At 38.0% G+C, this 20,030-nt stretch overlaps 1 protein-coding gene across 2 annotated transcripts in view; it reads right to left on the reverse strand.

Annotated features, from left to right (window-relative positions):
* LOC121371161 (sodium channel protein type 4 subunit alpha B-like) overlaps positions 1–20,030 on the reverse strand; it is a 127,132-nt gene that overhangs the window by 3,142 nt on the left and 103,960 nt on the right. Inside the window, exons 14-26 of one of the 2 annotated variants that reach the window (XM_041496841.1) lie at positions 18,654–18,777; positions 17,509–17,559; positions 16,498–16,742; positions 15,226–15,399; positions 14,200–14,559; positions 11,925–12,264; positions 8,604–8,644; positions 7,147–7,506; positions 6,099–6,272; positions 4,857–4,979; positions 3,353–3,619; positions 1,854–1,907; positions 188–433 (exon numbers count right to left, since the gene is read on the reverse strand). In XM_041496841.1, the coding sequence (XP_041352775.1) occupies positions 188–433; positions 1,854–1,907; positions 3,353–3,619; positions 4,857–4,979; positions 6,099–6,272; positions 7,147–7,506; positions 8,604–8,644; positions 11,925–12,264; positions 14,200–14,559; positions 15,226–15,399; positions 16,498–16,742; positions 17,509–17,559; positions 18,654–18,777 (2,559 nt within the window). The remainder of the gene's footprint in view (positions 1–187; positions 434–1,853; positions 1,908–3,352; positions 3,620–4,856; positions 4,980–6,098; positions 6,273–7,146; positions 7,507–8,603; positions 8,645–11,924; positions 12,265–14,199; positions 14,560–15,225; positions 15,400–16,497; positions 16,743–17,508; positions 17,560–18,653; positions 18,778–20,030) is intronic. The other variant, XM_041496840.1, reaches the window with a different exon arrangement.

Below are 20,030 nucleotides of genomic sequence, written 5' to 3' on the forward strand. Positions count from 1 at the left end.
CCTGGATTACAACTAATATTAATATTGATGGTCAGGCCAGATAATTTTGCCTGAATATCTCTATGATTTTTGCACGCATTTGAGGATTTGCTCCAGAACTAGGAGAGAGGGGGGTCAGTTGTTCCTCCTCTGCCCCGTATGCTTATGCAAAATAGCTACACGGCCTATGTGACTTAACAAGTAGTACCTTTGGTCGTGGTATGGACTTTTGCGGCGCCTTGGACTGCATTCGCTTCATTGCGTTGTAGTACTTCTTCTGGTCGTCCGTCATCAACATCTCGAGAGAGCCGCCCGCTTTCTTCTTCTGCTGGTTGAAGTTGTCTATGATGACACCAATGAAGAGGTTGAGGGTGAAGAAAGAACCGAAGATGATGAAGAGAACGAAGTACAGGTACATGTACCGGTTAACCTCGTACGCCGGTTGTTCGTACTTCTGCAAACGTAATTCAAATACACAATGATACATCAGAAAATTCGATTAACCTCGTACGCCGGTTGTTCGTACTTCTGCAAACGTAATTCAAATACACAATGATACATCAGTAAAATTCGGTTAACCTCGTACGCCGGTTATTTGTACTTTTAAAAAGCTACTTGCTTACCGTTTTACAAAGCGATCTTAGCGCTAAAATTACTTTAAGTGCCGAACTACCATATGCAATTTAGGAGATTTAAGCGACAAAATTGCTTCGTAAAACGGGGACCAGAACATTACGGTTTTTTGGTGGGTTTTTTACAATATATATAAAACAAACAATACGTGCTTGTGCTCTATCACTGTGTGTGAAGTGTTTGCGCCCCTGCACTACTTCACATACGTTCCTAAGGGCCCGAGCTATGTATTAACCAACTATATATACTTTATACCGGCCTTGGTGGTGCAGTGATTATGCCATCAGACTTGAGGCTAGTAGGTACTGGGTTCGTATGCCACCAGAGGCAACGGAGGATGTTTCGTGCCAGTACTGGTTCCAACCCAGAATGAGTGCACCGCTAGGCTCAGTGGGTAGGTGTAAGACCACATACACCGAGTTTTACCGACTTCACGGGTGAGATAGCCACAGACCACAATTAATGTCGCAATATGTTTCTATATAGCCTTAGTGGCTGTAACATTTTTATTAATATCAGCAGGCCCGTGGATTTTTGTATGTACCTTTGCCTGCCTGGGGGACACATACCCTGATCCAGCTCTTTCTCCCAGCATATTGGTTTAAACGAACACACCCTCTAACCCTGACCGGAGTACACCCATTTTACACAAAAAGTACTACTTTTGCATGGGCCGGAATTACCACAAACAAGTCTTCAATGTCAACAAGTTACACATGTTTGCAAACTACATGCTCTTCCTTGTCACTTCAGTCAAATAGTTGCCACTTCACAGCTGTCTGCCATGAAATAATCACAGTCAAACAGCAGACTACTTGCGCGGACAAATTTCCGGACAACCAAATGGGAAGATAACTGTAATCTGAGGCCTATTATATGGATGTGTCTCTCCAGTGTTTGACCCCACTCAATTGACAGCAAAGTGTGGAGCATCCAAATACATGTAGTTAATAAAAATAGCATGTAATGTTTTAAAAATCGTATTTTTGCCTAAGTGTGTGAAATTATAGGCGACATAGAATCTACAATTGTAAATTTTAATTTTAGACACATTATTTGGCCAGATGGCAATTCTGGTCGAAAAACCAATGATAATAATAATAATAATAATAATAATAACCTATCATGTAAGCGCTTGCTATCAATGAATCGGACACAACATAATAGAACATTCAGTTGCAAGGTCCTCGTATATGAAACCTGCACGAGATTCACATTCCACCTTTCAACATTCAACTTACCATTCTGCTATCGATGGCATCATTCATAATTCCAATCCAACCCTTGTATGTTGCCTAAAATATAATCAAAAGTAATTTCTCAAACTAGAAAATGTTTTATAATACCTGTTCATGGATAGTATTAAGATTTTTACACTTGAGGAAAAATACATGATTTGCAGAAGTTACCATTAACTAAAACAAAATACCAGTTGGTGGTAATAGCAAAACATAACTGTTAAAAAGTAACAATATAAATAGTTTTTGTTTTCGGTGAATGGGGTTGAGCATAAACCAGGTTAAATGTTTGTTCTGATACGATTCTAACTAATAAATAACTGCCTCCGTTGTCTTGCAAAATTAACTTATTTCATCATTACCGGTAATTGGTTATTTGAATGTTGTGGAAATAACAGGGCGGGACGTGGCTCAGTGGTAAAGCGCTCGCTCATCTCATGTGTGACCGATCAAGGATCGATCCACATTGAAGGACCCATTGGTCATTTCTCGTTCCAGCCAGTTGTCCACAATTTGTGTAATAAGGAACTGTTTTATTCAACGATGCACTCAGCACATTCTATTTACGGTTATATGGCGTCAGACATATGGTTAAGAACCACACAGATATTGAGAGAGGAAACCCGCTGTCGCCACTTCATGGGCTACTCCTTTCGATTAGCAGCAAGGGATTTTTTATATGCACCATCCCACAGACAGGATAACACATACCACGGCCTTTGATATACCAGTCGTGGTGCACTGACTGGAACACGACTGGTATATCAAAGATCGAAGTATGTATTATCCTGTTTGTAGGATGGCACATATAAAAGATCCCATGCTGCTAATCGAAAATAGTAGCCCATAGAGTGGTGGAAGTGGGTTTCCTCTCTTATTATTAGTGTGCCAGTGGTCCTTAACCATGTGTCCGACACCACATAACCGTAATTAAACTGTGTTGACTCCATCGTTAAATAAAACATTTTTTCTTGCCTGCTTTTCGGAACACAATGCAGACTGAACGAAAAACCTTTACAGCTTGAGTCGTAGAGCGTCTCGGGTTTGGTATTATGTTTTGAACCATCGCTTGACTGACAAGAGGAACAGTTGTGCATAAAACTACCCAAATTAATTATCAGTCTGATCGAAATCATATGTTACTGCCACTCTGTCTATTCATTCATTTCAACTTATTATCGTGCTTATATCCAATCAAGGCTCAAGCACGCTGTTCTGGGCACACACCTCAGCTATCTGTGGGTTAGTTGTTAGTTGGTTAGTTGTTAGGGTTAATGAGAGACAGAACAGAGGGTGTAGTGGCCTTACACCTACCCACTGAGCCCTTAAGAACTGCTCTGGGTTGGAGCCGGTACCGGGCTGTGAACCCTGTACCTACCAGCCTGTAGTCCGATGGCTTAACCAGGGTTCGACAAATCCACTAGACCTCAGTCCCTGCTAGTGACTATTTGGTCAATACCTGTCAATAAATAATTATGCAATTATTATTATTAAATACTTACTACTTGAAACAAAGCTAAATATGCATTGAGAACGTTATCAAAGTTAATTTTCGAGTTGGTCCAGTTATATCCCATTTCTAAACACTCCGACTGGTTATTCACTATGGTGTAGTGCACTCTGGTTCCGTTCTCGGGGTAGAGGCACTTGTGAAACCTGCCCGAGAACAGCTGCACGCCCATGATGCCGAAGATGAGCCAGAAGACAAGACACACGAGCAACACGTTGAAGATAGAAGGGACTGCTTTAATCAGGGCGTTCACTACAACCTAGATGAAAATAAAGAAGAAAAAACAACATGAGAAGGACAAGTTATTTAATGTTAATTCTTTGGAAACGTCTGTTAAAATAATACAAATGAGAGGTACAGACAAAGAGGGGTACAGTCAGAGAGAGAGAGAGAGAGAGAGAGAGAGAGAGAGAGAGAGAGAGAGAGAGAGAGAGAGAGAGAGTGTGACTAAACTAGTAAACGAGACAGGAAGGAAAATGTTTTATTTAACGGCGCACTCAACACATTTTATTTACGGTTATATGGTGTCGGACATATGGTTAATATAAAGACAACACTGATATTGAGAGACGAAACCCGCAGTTGCCACTTCATGGGCTGCTCCTTTCGATTAGCAGCAAGGGATATTTTATATGCACCATCCCACAGACAGGTAACACATACCACGGCCTTTGGTATACCAGTATTTTCAAATACTAAAGTTATTTTGGTATTCATATATTATGTTAGTGCTTATATGGTGTTCTTGGTGTAGTTTATACTTTAATAAAGTAAACAAGCTAACTGCAAAAACTACATTATAAAGTTTCTTCTTTTATATTATGATCATATTTTGTGTTGCCGTCCTACATATTTTAATGACGTGTAATCATATGAAGACTAATATGTCCTGTGGTTGTAAAACGTTTCAGAGATGTCACTATTAATCAGCATATTTCGATAACGCTCACCCTCATGCCTACGTATTCTAATTACATGTAATCATATCAGGAGTATTCCGTCCTTTATTTCAGAGATGTCACTATTAATTAGCATATTTCGATAACGCTCACCCTCATGTCTACGTATTCTAATTACATGTAATCATATCAGGATGATTCCGTCCTTTGTTTCAGAGATGTCACTATTAATCAGCATATTTCTATAACACTCACCCTCATGCCTTCGTATTTTAATTACATATAATCACATCAGGAGTATTACGTCCTGTGTTTATAAAACGTTTCAGAGATGGCACTATTAATTAGCATATTTCGATAACGCTCACCCTCATGCCTACGTATTTTAATAATTACATGTCATTACATCAGGAGTATTACGTCCTGTGTTTATAAAACGTTTCAGAGATGTCACTATTAATTAGCATATTTCGATAACGCTCACCCTCATGCCTACGTATTTTAATTACATGTCATCACATCAGGAGTATTACGTCCTGTGGTTGTAAAACGTTTCAGAGCTGCTACTGTCAATCAGCATAGTATGCTAAAGCTCACCCTCATGCCCTCCCATCTAGACACGGCGCGGAGAGGCCTTAACGCACGCAACGTTCTCAGAGCCTTGATGGCACCAACGTCTCCGAGATGCAATGATTCTGCTGCCAGCATCACCAACGACAGCTGAAAGAAAATAATAATCAAACATCAGAATACACTGCAAAGAAGTCATTTCATTTGAACTTATTTTCGTGCTTATATCCAATTAAGGTTCAAACACGCTGTCCTTGGCACAAACCTCAGCTATTTGGGCTGTCTGTCCAGAACAGTGGGTTAGTTGTTAGTTGTGAGTGGTTAGTGAGAGAAAAGAGGGTGTAGTGGTCTTACACCTACCCATTGAGTCGTTAAAACTCGTTCTGGGTGGGAGTCGGTACCGGGCTACGAACTCTGGACCTACCAGCCTAAGTCTGATGGCTTAACCCCGACACCACCGAGGCCAGTAATGTGTTTCAATTTCTTTTCCTTTCAACTTATTTTCGTGCCTATATCCAATCAAGGTTCAAGCACGCTGTTCTGGGCACACACCTCAGCTATCTGGGTTGTCTGTCCAGGACAGAGGGTTAGTTGTTAATGGTTAGTGAGAGAGAAGAGAGTGTATTTATTTATACAGACTAAGAGAAAAAACGTACACTTTCGTCTTCCCCCTCTACCCTGCCTAAATCCCACGGGCCAGAATACAGAACTTGTTTGTGACTAAATCACCGAGATAGATATAAAAACTATTTTTATATGCAATCAAAGCTGTACAGTCGAAAGTCTTTAAATTGATAGGAATATCATCTTTGCACGCCAGGAGTCCCATTCTGTCCCATTACACCATGCACTGGTATGGAATAGGTCCTGTAGCATGCGAAGATGTATCGATAGAGGCCTCGGTAGTAACAGTTTAGGTCCTCAAGCAACCGAATATGTAGTAATAGAGGCCTCAATAGTAATATTATTTTTGGAATCCAAGAAACCTATTCCATCCCAACATAACACACTATTGGTAATACTAGTAGGTCTCTTGGCATATGAAGATGTAATTATAGGCCTCGAAAAGGGTTAAATTACAGGACCTGAAAATTAAAAACCAAAACAATAACATGAATGGTAAAAACCATTTCAGCACTATTGTGCAGTTCGGACGCTACTGGACACGAAAACATACCAACAAAAAATATATCAATTCTTTTGGTTACGTAGGTCAATATTCGATAATATGATATACTTACAGACACTGTGATAGAATTATATACTTACAGACACTATGATGAAATCTAGCCAGCACCAAGCATCTGTGAAGTATGTCTTGAAACCAAACGCTACCCACTTGACCAACATCTCGAGGATGAAGATTCCTGTGAAGCACTTGTCTAAATATTTGAGGATTGCTTCAAGGATTGGCCTCTCCTTCAGGTATACATCTTCCAACGCCTACAAAAGAGTTTTTTCAAACTTTATTCATTATCCACTCATGAATCAGTATCAACTGATCTTGATTCATTGCCATCCAGCAACTAGTATTGTTTTCAAGTGACTGTTGTGGCCACCCAGAAACAATCACTGTATCCCAGACTTTATTTATTGCAATCCTGAAACACTTTATTGTCATCCAGCATTATGTACTACTATCCATCATCAATTGACTGTCACCAAACATCAGTTTATTGCCAACCAATATCATATATGAAGACAACAGTATGGATGCCAACGTAATGATATTTAATGTTACAAGTTAAAACTAAAGTAGAGCTATCACACTCATTATAGTTTGAAACTAATGATGGTTTGATTAGTTCACAAATGCAAGTTGTTAACTTCTTAAACAGTACATAGTCAAAGAAAAGAAAGAAAGAAAGAAAGAAATGTTTTATTTAACGACGCACTCAACACATTTTATTTACGGTTATATGGCGTCAGACATATGGTTAAGAACCACACAGATTTTGAGAGGAAACCCGCTGTCGCCATTACATGGGCTACTCTTCCGATTGGCAGCAAGGGATCTTTTATTTGCGCTTCCCACAGGCAGGATAGCACAAACCATGGCCTTTGTTGAACCAGTTATGGATCACTGGTCGGTGCAAGTGGTTTACACCTACCCATTGAGCCTTGCGGAGCACTCACTCAGAGTTTGGAGACGGTATCTGGATTAAAAATCCCATGCCTCGACTGGGATCCGAACCCAGTACCTACCAGCCTGTAGACCGATGGCCTGCCACGACGCCACCGAGGCCGGTCTAGTCAAAGAAAAATTTAAATTAAATATTAAAAAAAGAAGAGATGACGATTGTGTAAATAAACTTACCAAAGCAACACTGCTTGATATGATCATGGTGATGATGAACATTTCAAAGTACTTATGCTCCGTGACCTTGAACATGAAGCATCTGAATTTCCAAAAGTACTTAAATACTTTCGTCTTCTCAAGAGCGTGTAGCCACGGACACGTTTTCATACAGATCCGACAGAGACATTCATCTGGCTCTTTTACATATGTTATCTCAACTTCGTTGATTTCTGGTTCACCTTCAGCTTCGACCTTGACATTGCTCTTGGTGCCGTCTGTCAAGGAGCTGCAGCTGGAGCTGCACTCGGATTCTTCGGCCTCGGGACTTTTGTTGGGGTCCTTGCACAGAGAACTGACACTGTCTGCCCGAATAACCGGCTGAAAAGTGGAAATTAATTTTTAAATATTAAATGCCGAATATTTTAAAGGCATATTGTCACAGATCACTGACCTATTTAATGGTCTAACAAAGTATTACCGGAACAAAAATAATTTGATTTGTTCCTAAATGTACTTTATTTAACCATCTTCATAACCACCATACTCCATTTATTAATGATATTTTGTAAAAATTATTTAATTATGGCAATGGTCCATAATTCAAAAACTAAAATTACCGAGAGGGTTGACATGGATTTCACTCCATCTCGTTCAGTTAAGGTGATGCGATAGCTAGATTTGGTTTCCAACAATTAATGTAATTTTTATTTATTATCAATTTTTAGAGAAATAAGGTCCTTAAATCCGTGACAGTATGCCTTTAACATCAGTGTCGTTTTAGAAGTCTATTTTATACTCAAAATAAGAAGTGAAAAAACCTCATTTCGTAATCTTTTAGGAATTTAATTGCTGTTATAATAATACTATGTAATATTCTTACGCCTCCTCAGTACAGACAATTAAAACTTACAATGAATGGGAGCCGGTATCAAGATGCGAACCCAGCATCTACTAGCCTCAACCACTATGCAGTCGAGGCCGGTTGTCTTATTCTTTAAAATGATACTTTTTAATTTCTATAACAGCTGGTAAAGCTGCTTTCAACAATTTAGAAGAATTACAAAGCAAAGTCAAAGTTTAAAACAGAGTTTGCTTGAATATGTGTGTATATTTTTATTCCAAGCCGAACTCTTTAAGATCATCAAGGCAGTAAACCAATGAGAGAACCATCGCATAATACAGCAATTGATTTTGGTTGTATATATTAATTTTGTTACTGTAAAAGAGGCGTCAGATATGGGGGGTCGGGGTCAGAAACGGGTGGAGGTTTGGGGGTGCTACCAAATTCTGAACATGGAGGGGCTAGGAATTGCGTTGCCCCCACCGACCCACCCCATTGAAAGGAGATTTATACTAACCCTTCCAGTTTGCCCACTAGCAGGTATTACCGGCATTTTCTGACGCCTATTTGTACTTGAAATTTTCGCTATGACTAATTGATATAATAGTGTTGCACATCTGCAAACTATTCGTACCTTTTCACCATCTGTCAAATCAAGTTGGCTTTTCACTGGCCCTAAAAGACAAAAACATTGAAATAACATAATATGAATAGAACTTTCAGGTTTTTGAAAATAACATAAGTGCTAAGGATGCAGCCCAAAAAACATTAAGAAACAAAACATATATAGTAACTGGGTTTTTAGTTGTTTTTGTCTATTTATTAACTACAAATGAAGAATTTCTAATAATACAATATTATTATCAAATAAAGAATAAGTAAAATGCTTTAACACTGCTTATTACATGAGTTTAGAGTCACGCTAAGACTGACCTAAATTAAAGTGTTTCCACCTGAGTTAAAATGGAATGTGTGAGTCTCTATAGCTTAAGGGTACCCCCTAAAAAATAAATAATAATAATAATAATAACAATAAGAAGAAGAAGAAGAAGAAGAAGAAGAATAGAAAGAAAATAATAATAATAAAATAAAAAAAATAAAGAAAAGAGGGAAAAAAGCGTAATCTTAGCATGACCCTAGTTTTACCTGATTACTACTGATCCGCTTTAAAAACGCAACACTAGTTTTATTAACCGTTTTCGTATTTTATTCAGTAAACAGATTTAAATCAATTGTATTTTATAACTTACCACGGGATAATGTTTAGTGTCTCTAAAATTGTTTTCGCGTCAGTCTCAGAGTTTACGCATGTGCCGGGAAATGGGTTGTATGCGAAATAATATTTCTGTGTTAACCGATTTTCAAAAGTCGCAATATTGAGAATGGCCGCCTCGACTAGATGCATGTGTTGAATCTTCTTGCATTAAAAGTGTCACACATTGCATTGGTCTTGCCTTGGGATATGCGCTGCCATTCGTGGAACATGACAGATGGCGTAACAGAATTATTCTCAATTAGGTAGGTACATCATATAATCAGCGTAACCACGATGTCGGGGGCGGGACGTAGTCCAGTGGTAAAGCGTTCGCTTGATGCGCGGTCGGTCTAGGATCGATCCCCGCCGGTGGGCCCATTTAGCTATTTGCTATTTAGCTATGAACTGGGCCGTGGGATCTACACCATCAGCTGACGTGCAACAACTGGAACAGGCTCTATCTACGTATGGCAATCATATCATTCTGATGCAGTACATGCATGGCATGGCATGGCAACCATACCCAGTATTGACACTTTTGAAAATGTGTTAACACAGAAAAGTTATTGCACATTGGGGAACCATTGGATTCACGCGATAGCAACTGCAGAGACATTAAACATTAATTTGTAGGTATTTATGATATGCAATTGAATATCAATAGGATGATTTAAAAAAAAAAAAAATGAAATTGGTGATTCATTTAGTCAGGGCCGTAGCTAGGATTTTTTGTTTGAACGAGGGGGGGGGGGGCAACTAAGTAATTAATAGTCTAAAACTCACGGTTAGGAAGAGAATTTTCTTGAAGTTTCTATAATTTGTTCCTCCCTCCCCCCCCCCCCCCCCCCCCCAGCTACGGCCCTGTTAGTGGTGTATTTTTAAACAATGATCCAAGCATTATTATATAGACTACTAGACACACATTCTGTTGCTTAGTCGTCAGTATTAATGTTAGCATAAGCGTACGGGGTATTTAATAATATTGTGATTGCAGGATAAATATATATTTAAACCAGACAAGGCGCCATCTTGACAATGCCGAAAACATCATGTAGACCTAATCCTGTGGTCCAACATTTTGAGCTACTGGACCCAGTGGGTTATTTTTAATTACAACTAGTGCCAGCGAGTTATTTCTAGTTACAACTAGTGCCAGCGAGTTATTTCTAGTTACAACTAGTGCCAGCGAGTTATTTCTAGTTACAACTAGTGCCCCTCGACTGGTATATCAAAGGCCGTGGTATCTACCAGTCTGCATTTGGGAAACTGTACACAAACATGGTCTTCATGTTAATCGAAAGTAGTAGTTAGGGTGTCGTTAAGAAATCCTTCTTTCAAAGTTAAATAAATATTAGTATGCGACTCAAAAAATCATTTTGATAATGGTTAGTATCGTCAAATATGGAGTTATCAGAGCATTAACAGACAACTTAAGCTTCTCAGCACCGTTTTAAGTACAAATTGCATTTGTCCATAATCCGTATTCATATATGTAATTCATAATTCATTCATTTCAACTTATTTTTGTGTTTATATCCAATTAAGGTTTAAGCACACTGTCCTGGACACACACCTCAGCTATCTGAGCTGTCTGTCTAGAACAGAGGGTTAGTGGTTAGTGAGAGAGAAGTCGGTATAATTGTGTTACACCTACCCATTAAGTCATTACACTCGTTCTCGATTGGAGCCGGTACCGGGGTGCGAACCGAGTGCCTACCCGCCTTACGTCCGATGGTGTAACCACAACGCCACCGAGGCTAGTTATAATTAATTATATATAGAGAGTGATCGGATAAGTAGAATAGATGGAATCTGCTTAACCTATTAAATTTTGCATAGAAAGTTATCGTATTATGGATTACATATGTGCATAATGATTACGTACAAATGAAGTGAAGCGGAGTCACAGCATCCCAAACCATCGGACCTATTTAATTTTCTTTATGCCAACTTGTCCGGTGTACGAGTTCTATTGCAGGTTGTGTCGGAGGATATGATCTGAATAACGTGCATACCGTTGACAGTGTAATGAAAGTTACTGACACGTAGCATGCATGCTTTTTATTGCTGAACGTCACACAACCCCCAAAAGTTGAGTCATCACACGTATCAACATACACACGTGTATACACATAAAAACACGGTTTTTACAAAACAGTGACATTTAGATACAAATATGCTTCGCAAAGAAACTGACAAAACAATATAAATCCAATCAGAAATAAAGAATCATAGTATTAATGGAAAACATCTATGAATATTCACATTACTAATGGCAACAGAAATGAATATTCATATTAATGAATGCAAAAGTAATGAATTTAATTTCATTCATGTCAACAGAAATACATTTCCTGTTTTTAATGGAAAACATACTTAATATTAATAAAATTAGCAAGAATATTAATAATATTAATAGTAATACCAATGATTTATACTAATGCAAATAATATTTTCTATATGTACTTATTTTTATTGATCTATTCACAAGGGAATGTTTTAATCAGTTTCTTTGCAGAACAATTGAAAGCAAACCAGTACAGCTATTGCTGAAACAACAAAGGGTATATTAATAAGTTTTGCCAATAAGCACAGAGGAAGGACTAAGAACTGTAAAGCAGGCATGTTCAAAAAGCAGTTGCCAGTATTGTAGAATACCATTCCATTTTCGTTTTCGTTTTTTTGTTTTTGATTTTGAACCTGTTTTAGTTGAAATGGACAGATCTGCATCCTCCTCTGCGTGAACGATCTCAATGATGTTGCCATTACCCATAACAGCCTGCCCGTCCACCATTGGGTCCTTCCCATTCAGCTCCGGGCGGGACGAGCTTGGCGATATGATTGGTCCGCCCGGTCGTTTAGACTTCCTCTGCAACTTGCCCTTCACGCAGACGATGATCTTCACCTTGACCCAGCTTCCAAAGCGAGAGAATCTGTCGAAGGCTTCTGCCAGTTTGTTGGGTTCGTCATCAGTCTGAGATCGCTGAAGACTCTCCGCCCCGAACGAGCTCAGCAACAAGGCAAGAAAAAGATTTAGAACCTGCAACCAAATGCAGAATGAATGTAATGTCAGTGCGACAGAATCAGGGTATAATTTAATGGTGTTATGTCAAAATTGCAATAATGACCGTTACCGCCTAAAATATTTATTTATTTTTGCTTTGAAACAAAACATTTATCCATTCAGCTATATGCTTATATATAAAAAATAATTCTATTTACTTGTAGAATAAAAAAAGATTTTAGGGGGAATCTTGAGAGTGTGTCACACACATTAATTAGTGACGTCACTGTTTTATACGTACACATTCAACACACCAAATTTACTTAGAATTCTTTGTGGTCAACTAACAAAAGAAACTAAGACGGTGGCCATGCTATATTTAGTCACAAATGTTCAGAAAAAAACCCTCTTGTCGTCTAGTGCAAGACTTTTTAAAATTATTATTCTAGAGTTAATTGTGGAAAGATTATGCGTGAGATCGGTTAATTTGTAGTTGTGTAGTACAAATAAATGTGAAAATAACGAAATATTGTAGGTTCAACTTTGACAAAGTACTTTTAAACAGTAAGGGTTTAAATTTGATATACATAAAAGCAAAGAAGCACCAATTCTGATTACACAGAGGTGTGTAAAACGTTAGTTTTGTTTAACGACACCACTAGAGCACCTTAATTATCGGCTACTGGATGTCAAACAATTGGTAATTCTGACATGTAGTCATCAGAGGAAACCTGCTAAGGTTTTTTTCTAATGCAGCAAGGGATCTTTTATATGCACTTTCCCACAGACAGGAAAGCACATACCACCAGCTGTGGCGCACTGGTTCTAACGAGAAAACCCCAATCAGTTCAATGGATCCACCGAAGTGGTTCGATCCTGCAACACAAGAACCTCAAGTGAGCATTCAACCGACTGAGGTAAATGGCGCCCCACAAAGGTGTCTACTCACGGCCATCAGCTCAATTTGGCCCCACAAAGGTGTCTACTCACGGCCATCAGCTCAATTTGGCCCCACAAAGGTGTCTACTCACGGTCATGAGCTCAATTTGTTGCTTCCCAAATAGAGGCAAGAGAGACCTGTCCTAGCCTTTATCATTGGCGAAATTAGTTTAAATATTTTGGGTAGGTTTCAGTGATTTTAATTACTAGTAGAATAGTGGGGAGACATCAATTTAAATTTGGATTGAAATAACTGGCTTTAAGCAGGCAGCAGATTTTGCTATTTGTGGCTCAGGTAGATGGTGTAGCAAGAGATAAATGACAGCTACATTCCGCCATGCGGCATTTATAAAGAGACCGGCCTCGGTGGCGTCGTGATTAGGCCATCGGTCTACAGGCTGGTAGGTACTGGGTTCGGATCCCAGTCGAGGCATGGGTCTTTTAATCCAGATACCGACTCCAAACCCTGAGTGAGTGCTCCGCAAGGCTCAATGGGTAAGTGTAAAACCACTTGCACCGACCAGTGATCAATAACTGGTTCAACAAAAGCCATGGTTTGTGCTATCCTGCCTGTGGGAAGCGCAAATAAAAGATCCTTGCTGCCTGCCATAAAAGAGTATCCTATGTGGCGACAGCGGGTTTCCTCTAAAAATCATATGTTTGACGTCCAATAGCCGATGATAAAGAGATTTCACTGTGTGGAATATCACAGTCTGAACGAGAAAACCGTATTCCATTATTAATATCGCATCTCTGCACCAGGCATAGTCAAAAGGATGTTTTAGGCAAAGTCGTGATTGCTTCCATGATCCACTATCAGGTGCTCGTCCTTAGGAGGACTGCCACTCCTAACAGGAGAACATACTGTTATAATGTAAACAATACAGAATGTGTGTGTGTGTGTATATATATATATATATATATATATATATATATATATATATATATATATATATATATATATATATATATATACACACACACATCTATATATATACACACACACACACACAAAAGTAAAGAATTACTTACTACTAAATTTCCAATGATCATGGTGAGTAAGAAGAACGGAACACACTGGTAACCTGCCACTCGAATACACCCCCACATGGATTCAATCCACTCTCCACAGAGAACACGAAACACAATCATAAACGAGTGAAGAAAATCGTCAAAATTCCACCTCGGCATGCCATTTTCATCCGGGAACAACGTTTCGTTATTATACTTTTGATAATACGGTCTGAAGAGTTGCTGGCCCACCACAGCGAATATAAAGACAACTATTGCAAGAACTATAGTCAGATTTCCTAAAGCACCCATAGTCCTCCCTACTATAGCAATGAGCATGTTCAGAGTAGGCCACGACTTAGCCAGTTTGAATACCCTTAGCTGAAAAACAGAATTAGTACGTTATTAATGACGTATCTGTAATAGAAAACATTAATAACACAGTAGACAAAGGCATGGTCATAAAACATAATATATTAAATGTTTTTTAAAATAATATTATGAAAATACTTCTCTTTTTTTTTTTACAATAAAATATTTAAATTTTTGCAGGTGTGAAACAAATTTCACAAAATACAAATGTCATTATTAAATCCAGTACAAAAGTACATGTATGTAAAAACCAATAACTGAAAATATTATCATTAGCAATTAAGTTATGCAAAATGCAGTATATAATGTTACATTTATCAAACAATTTCATTATGCATGTAAAATTACTGTGTAAGCATTAAACTTGATTCTATGATTCAATGTATGAATTTTCATTGTTAACTATCCATCGAAAGTTGATAATAAGTGGTGTCAAAACAAAACAAAATTAACTGTCGAATGTTGATAATAAGTGGTGTCTAAAAGTAATTTTTATTTTTAACTGTCGAATGTTGATAATAAGTGGTGTCTAAAAGTAATTTTTATTTTTAACTGTCGAATGTTGATAATAAGTGGTGTCTAAAAGTAATTTTTATTTTTAACTGTCGAATGTTGATAATAAGTGGTGTCTAAACAATCATGTGTCGAGTTGATAGTAGTATAAAAAAAACTCACCAATCGGAAGGCTCGCAACACTGATAATCCCTGGATCTGACTAAGACCGAGTTCCATTAAACTAAGGGCCACAATAATACTGTCAAACACATTCCATTTGTCTTTAAAATAAACCACAGGACTCAGAGCAAATATTTTGAGGAAGGCCTCTAATGCAAATATTGTTGTAAATAACTGAAATGAAAAAAAAAAATAGTTTTAATAAAATGACAAAGAAACATTTGCATTTGATAAATATCAAAGTGACTGTGGACATATCGTTTTAATATATATATACATAATTATATTACGTTCACATGTGTAATTTTATTAATATAATGTACGTGTTTTTCACTGGCATAACCAGATGGTCATGGGAATCACGCCCCTCACAAGTTCACTTCTTTTTACACCACCGGCTTTCATATTTGTCTCGCTCCTGTCATGTAGACTCACATGTAGTATGAGTGATCCCTGACACGACGTGGGTGGCCCACAATATACCAACCTGGCTATTCCTATGTTTTCTGTAGGTTCTTATTTTTAAATCATTGATATTAATATGTTTGTCCACAATCTTGGTGCATATTTTCTTAGTTTTAACTAAGACAGAAATGTCGACAACTATGATTATTAGTCAATGATTAGATGGACATTTAAAACGTCGCCACCAACAATTCTAGCTGAAAATGTATCTACACAGACTATACGGATTTGGGCACCGTTTCGACGAAGCTATCTTAGTGCTAAGATCACCTGAAGTGCATAACTACCGTATGGATTTCAGGTGATCTTAGCAGTGAGACAGCTACGTGGAACGGGGCCCTAATATACAAAGAACAACCATTACTATTACATTACTACCGTATGCACTTAAGGTGATCTTAGCAGTGAGACACTTTCGTGGAACGGGGCCCTGATATACAAAGAACAACCATTGTTATTACATTACTACCGTATGCACTTAAGGCGATCTTAGCAGTGAGACAGCTACGTGGAACGGGGCCCTGATATACAAAAAACAACCATTGTTATTACATTACTACCGTATGCACTTAAGGCGATCTTAGCAGTGAGAAACCTTCGTGGAACGGGGCCCTGATATACCAAGCCAAACTATTACTATTACAGTGGGTATTTTCAGTGCTTACGAAGCATTGTGAGTAAAAACCAATGGAGTTTGAGGTTGAGGTAATTCTATTTGCGTGCCTCTATGCATACACGGTTCAGATACGTCTATCCCATGGCCAGTCTTGCCAGCTGAGTATGTGACACAGACCAATCAACGCTCACCTTGTTTGCTACGTCGGACATTTTTACTAGTTCTTTCGCCATCTCATAGTGGTCCATAGCCATAAACATGGTGTTCACGACAATACATATTGTGATGAACAGATCCACAAATGCGTCCATTATAAACAAGCTCACAAGCTTTTGGGCCTTCTGAAATGTGGGAGAACAGTCCCAGGCACAAGCATATTTAAACAATTTGTCCTTGAACGTTTCCTGCGGCATCCCGCTAACACCACTCATGAAACCTGAAAGTTGGAAAAAGGACACAAATAAGGACACATTACAATTGGCTCTAGCGCCCCCCCCCCCCCCCCCACCCCCCAATAATTCCGAATAAAAGATACTGCTAGGAAATCTTAAGGCAGAGATGAATTTTACTTGTAGAATGCAGAATACTGCATTTCAGGACATCTAGTTTTCAAATATTTTGCTTTGAGCTAGATCTCAGTCAAATAAAATCAAAATCAAGCTATTAATATTTAACTAGCTAAGTAACAAAACAAGTTTAATGAAATATTAATATATAGTAAATTGCTAAACAAATAAAAGTTAAAGTTAGTTTTATACATCATCGGCTATTGAATGTCAGACATATTAGAGAGGAAACTCGAAGCTTTTTTTCCATTAGTACCAAGGAATCTTTTATATGCACCATCCCACAGACAGGATGGCACATACCATGGCCTTTGATATACCAGTCGTGGTGCACTGGCTGGAACGAGAAATGGCCCAATGCGCCCACCAGTGGGGATCGATCCCAAACCGACAGCGCATCAAGCGAGCGCTTACTAAACAAATAAAGACATTTTTGTAGTACTTTGTTATATGTATAATAGACATTCTATTACATCGTCTAGTCAACCTGTACATGAAATATACCTTATCACTCTTTGTTTTACAGTGAACAGTTCAAACTAAAACCTCGAAATCTAACGAACTGTTTTAATAAACGTAGACCTGCAATTAGTATCAAAGTATTTTTAAGTTCTATGGACATTACAAAGCACTTACTTCTCCTGTGTCCTGAAGCATGGTCTATAAGATCCTTTAATACCATGACATCTAGAAATAGATAATGTGTTATTATTCACAAAGTTGGCTTTGCAAAATTTATACGAATATACACAACAAAAACTTGCAGAAACACACATAATATTCCACGCACGCACACGCACACACAAACATACCACACACACACTCACGCACGCACGCACACACACACACACACACACACACACACACACACACACACACACACACACACACACACAGACAGACATACATATATATATATATATATATATATATATATATATATATATATATATATATATATCAAAGTATATTAATTATTTACCGCTAATCCTTTCAAATTGTTACATGTATAAGGGAACCGGAGGAAAAACGTACTTCTATAATGAAATTGTATAATATAGTACTAGACCGTTTACAATTTGATAATACGCTGTTACGCTTATAATATAATTATTATATGCAGGGTTTCTGCCAGTGGGTAAAACGGGTATGATGCAATACCCAAAATATTTTGCAGATTTTTTTCTTAGTTAATATTTTGACAAAATTAATTACTCTTATCATTACTGTACGATTTTCCGAACCCTAACCCTAAACTTAACCTATTTTCTTTCGGGGGGGGGGGGGGGGGGCTGCATATCCTCTGTTGATTCACTTCCATAGCGTCATACCCAGAATCTCTTTCTGGCAGAAACACTGATATAAGATATTTTATGTACAATAAATTTAAGGTTTAGGTCAAAAGCAGCTTAGTTTGCCATCTGATTCTGGTGTTTTGGGGGGTTTTTGGGGGGTTTTTTTGGTTTTGAAAAAAAATTTAGGTGTTTTTTGCTTTTGTTTTGGGTTTTATTTTGTGTTTGTTTTTGTTTAGTTGGGGATTTTTTTAGAGACGGGTGTATGTTTGTCTTGCGTGGTACATTTTACTGACACAGACCACTTGTACCCCATCCCGAATAGGAATACTTACGGCTCCGTATAACCCACCAGAATGAATGAATGAATGAATGAATGCTTAACGACACCCCAGCACGAAAAATACATTGGCTATTGTGTGTCAAACTATGGTATTCAAAACATGAAGTGAAAATATACTCCACCAGAGACTAGGTGTTTGACAGTACCTTTCATGTCGACATTGGCAGCAGTTGGTGAGGGGTAAAGGAAAGGGTTGCTCTGTGATTTCGTCGGATGTTTGTCCACGATACCATCGGACGCGTTACTGCTGATACTCGCTGTTTCCTGGGCCTGTTCAAATATGACACGTTTGCAGCAAAACCACACACGAATACAAAACAACAATACATTGACTTCACAGAAAAAAGCCAGCTAGTGCAATATTAAAGTTGTTCTATATTGTAAATCCGAAACACAATGTCGCAGTTTCGATAGAGTAGAGATCTTTTGCAATTCGATGAAATCTCATATGGTTACGATTTAGGTTATCTACTCATAATTATAAGCGATACTCGACATGACAAAACTCATTTTGCACCAGGGTCCATTTTTTCGAAACCATCTTGGCTACGACATATCGTAGCTAAGATGGCTTCGAAAATACGGGCCCAGATTGCTTATGGTTAGTCTTACGAGTGTTCCATTTACATTGAAATTGTTTTAAGAATGATTTGAAATAATTATGATTACAAGGTAAAGTTATAAATCTGGGCCCTGTTTTAAGAAGCGATCTTATTCTTACCGCTAAGATTGCTTCATAAAACAAGGCCCTGGAGCTATTATTAAGCAAGAACAGATCCACATTGTAACGGAGCCTTGTTTGATGGCTATTTGTTTATATGATATGCCTAGATACATTTCACTTATACATACACTGAAAGCTGCCACTTGTGTTGTAGCTTCTTGAATCAAACAAGGATAGTGTTCCCAATAGGAAAATCCATTATTATTAGCTATGAAGATGCAGGTTAATTTCTTATGGTCATATTAACTTTAATCAACCAATACACATTGCAAATTACAGCAGTAGCTATTGAGTGCTGGCATTGGGGTTTTTAATGTGTTCTAATGCTTGCTCATCACGAGTTATGTAGTGGATAAGACTAATGTTGCATTGTAATAAATGTTTTCACTTCCACAGCTTCCCGATATCTGTCAAGTGACACTTCAGATACCAGACTATCTAAATATGTTTGTTGGATATCGTCACCAATTTGATACTCTGATTCGGTCTGGCTCCTTGATCAGTGGTTCAACTACTATGTGAGTTCTGGGCGTCGTTGTATATGCAATACTTATAGTTACGACCGCTCACATGATCATTAGATAAAAGTATTCCAAATGGTATAACCAACAAAAAAGAAATATAATCGTATTGTAAAGAAGCCTAATCCAACCAGTGCTAAATTATGCTATTTTCTATTATAACAAGGACGATTTGTAGCAATCACTTTATGGTCAGTTTACTATGGTTATCGTACCAATTTTGAAAACGGATGCTTGAGCTAATGTCGAACGCAGAATGAACAATTGTAATCACATTC

This window comes from Gigantopelta aegis, chromosome 4 (assembly GCF_016097555.1).
Source record: "Gigantopelta aegis isolate Gae_Host chromosome 4, Gae_host_genome, whole genome shotgun sequence".
Taxonomy (NCBI): Eukaryota; Metazoa; Mollusca; class Gastropoda; order Neomphalida; family Peltospiridae; genus Gigantopelta; species Gigantopelta aegis.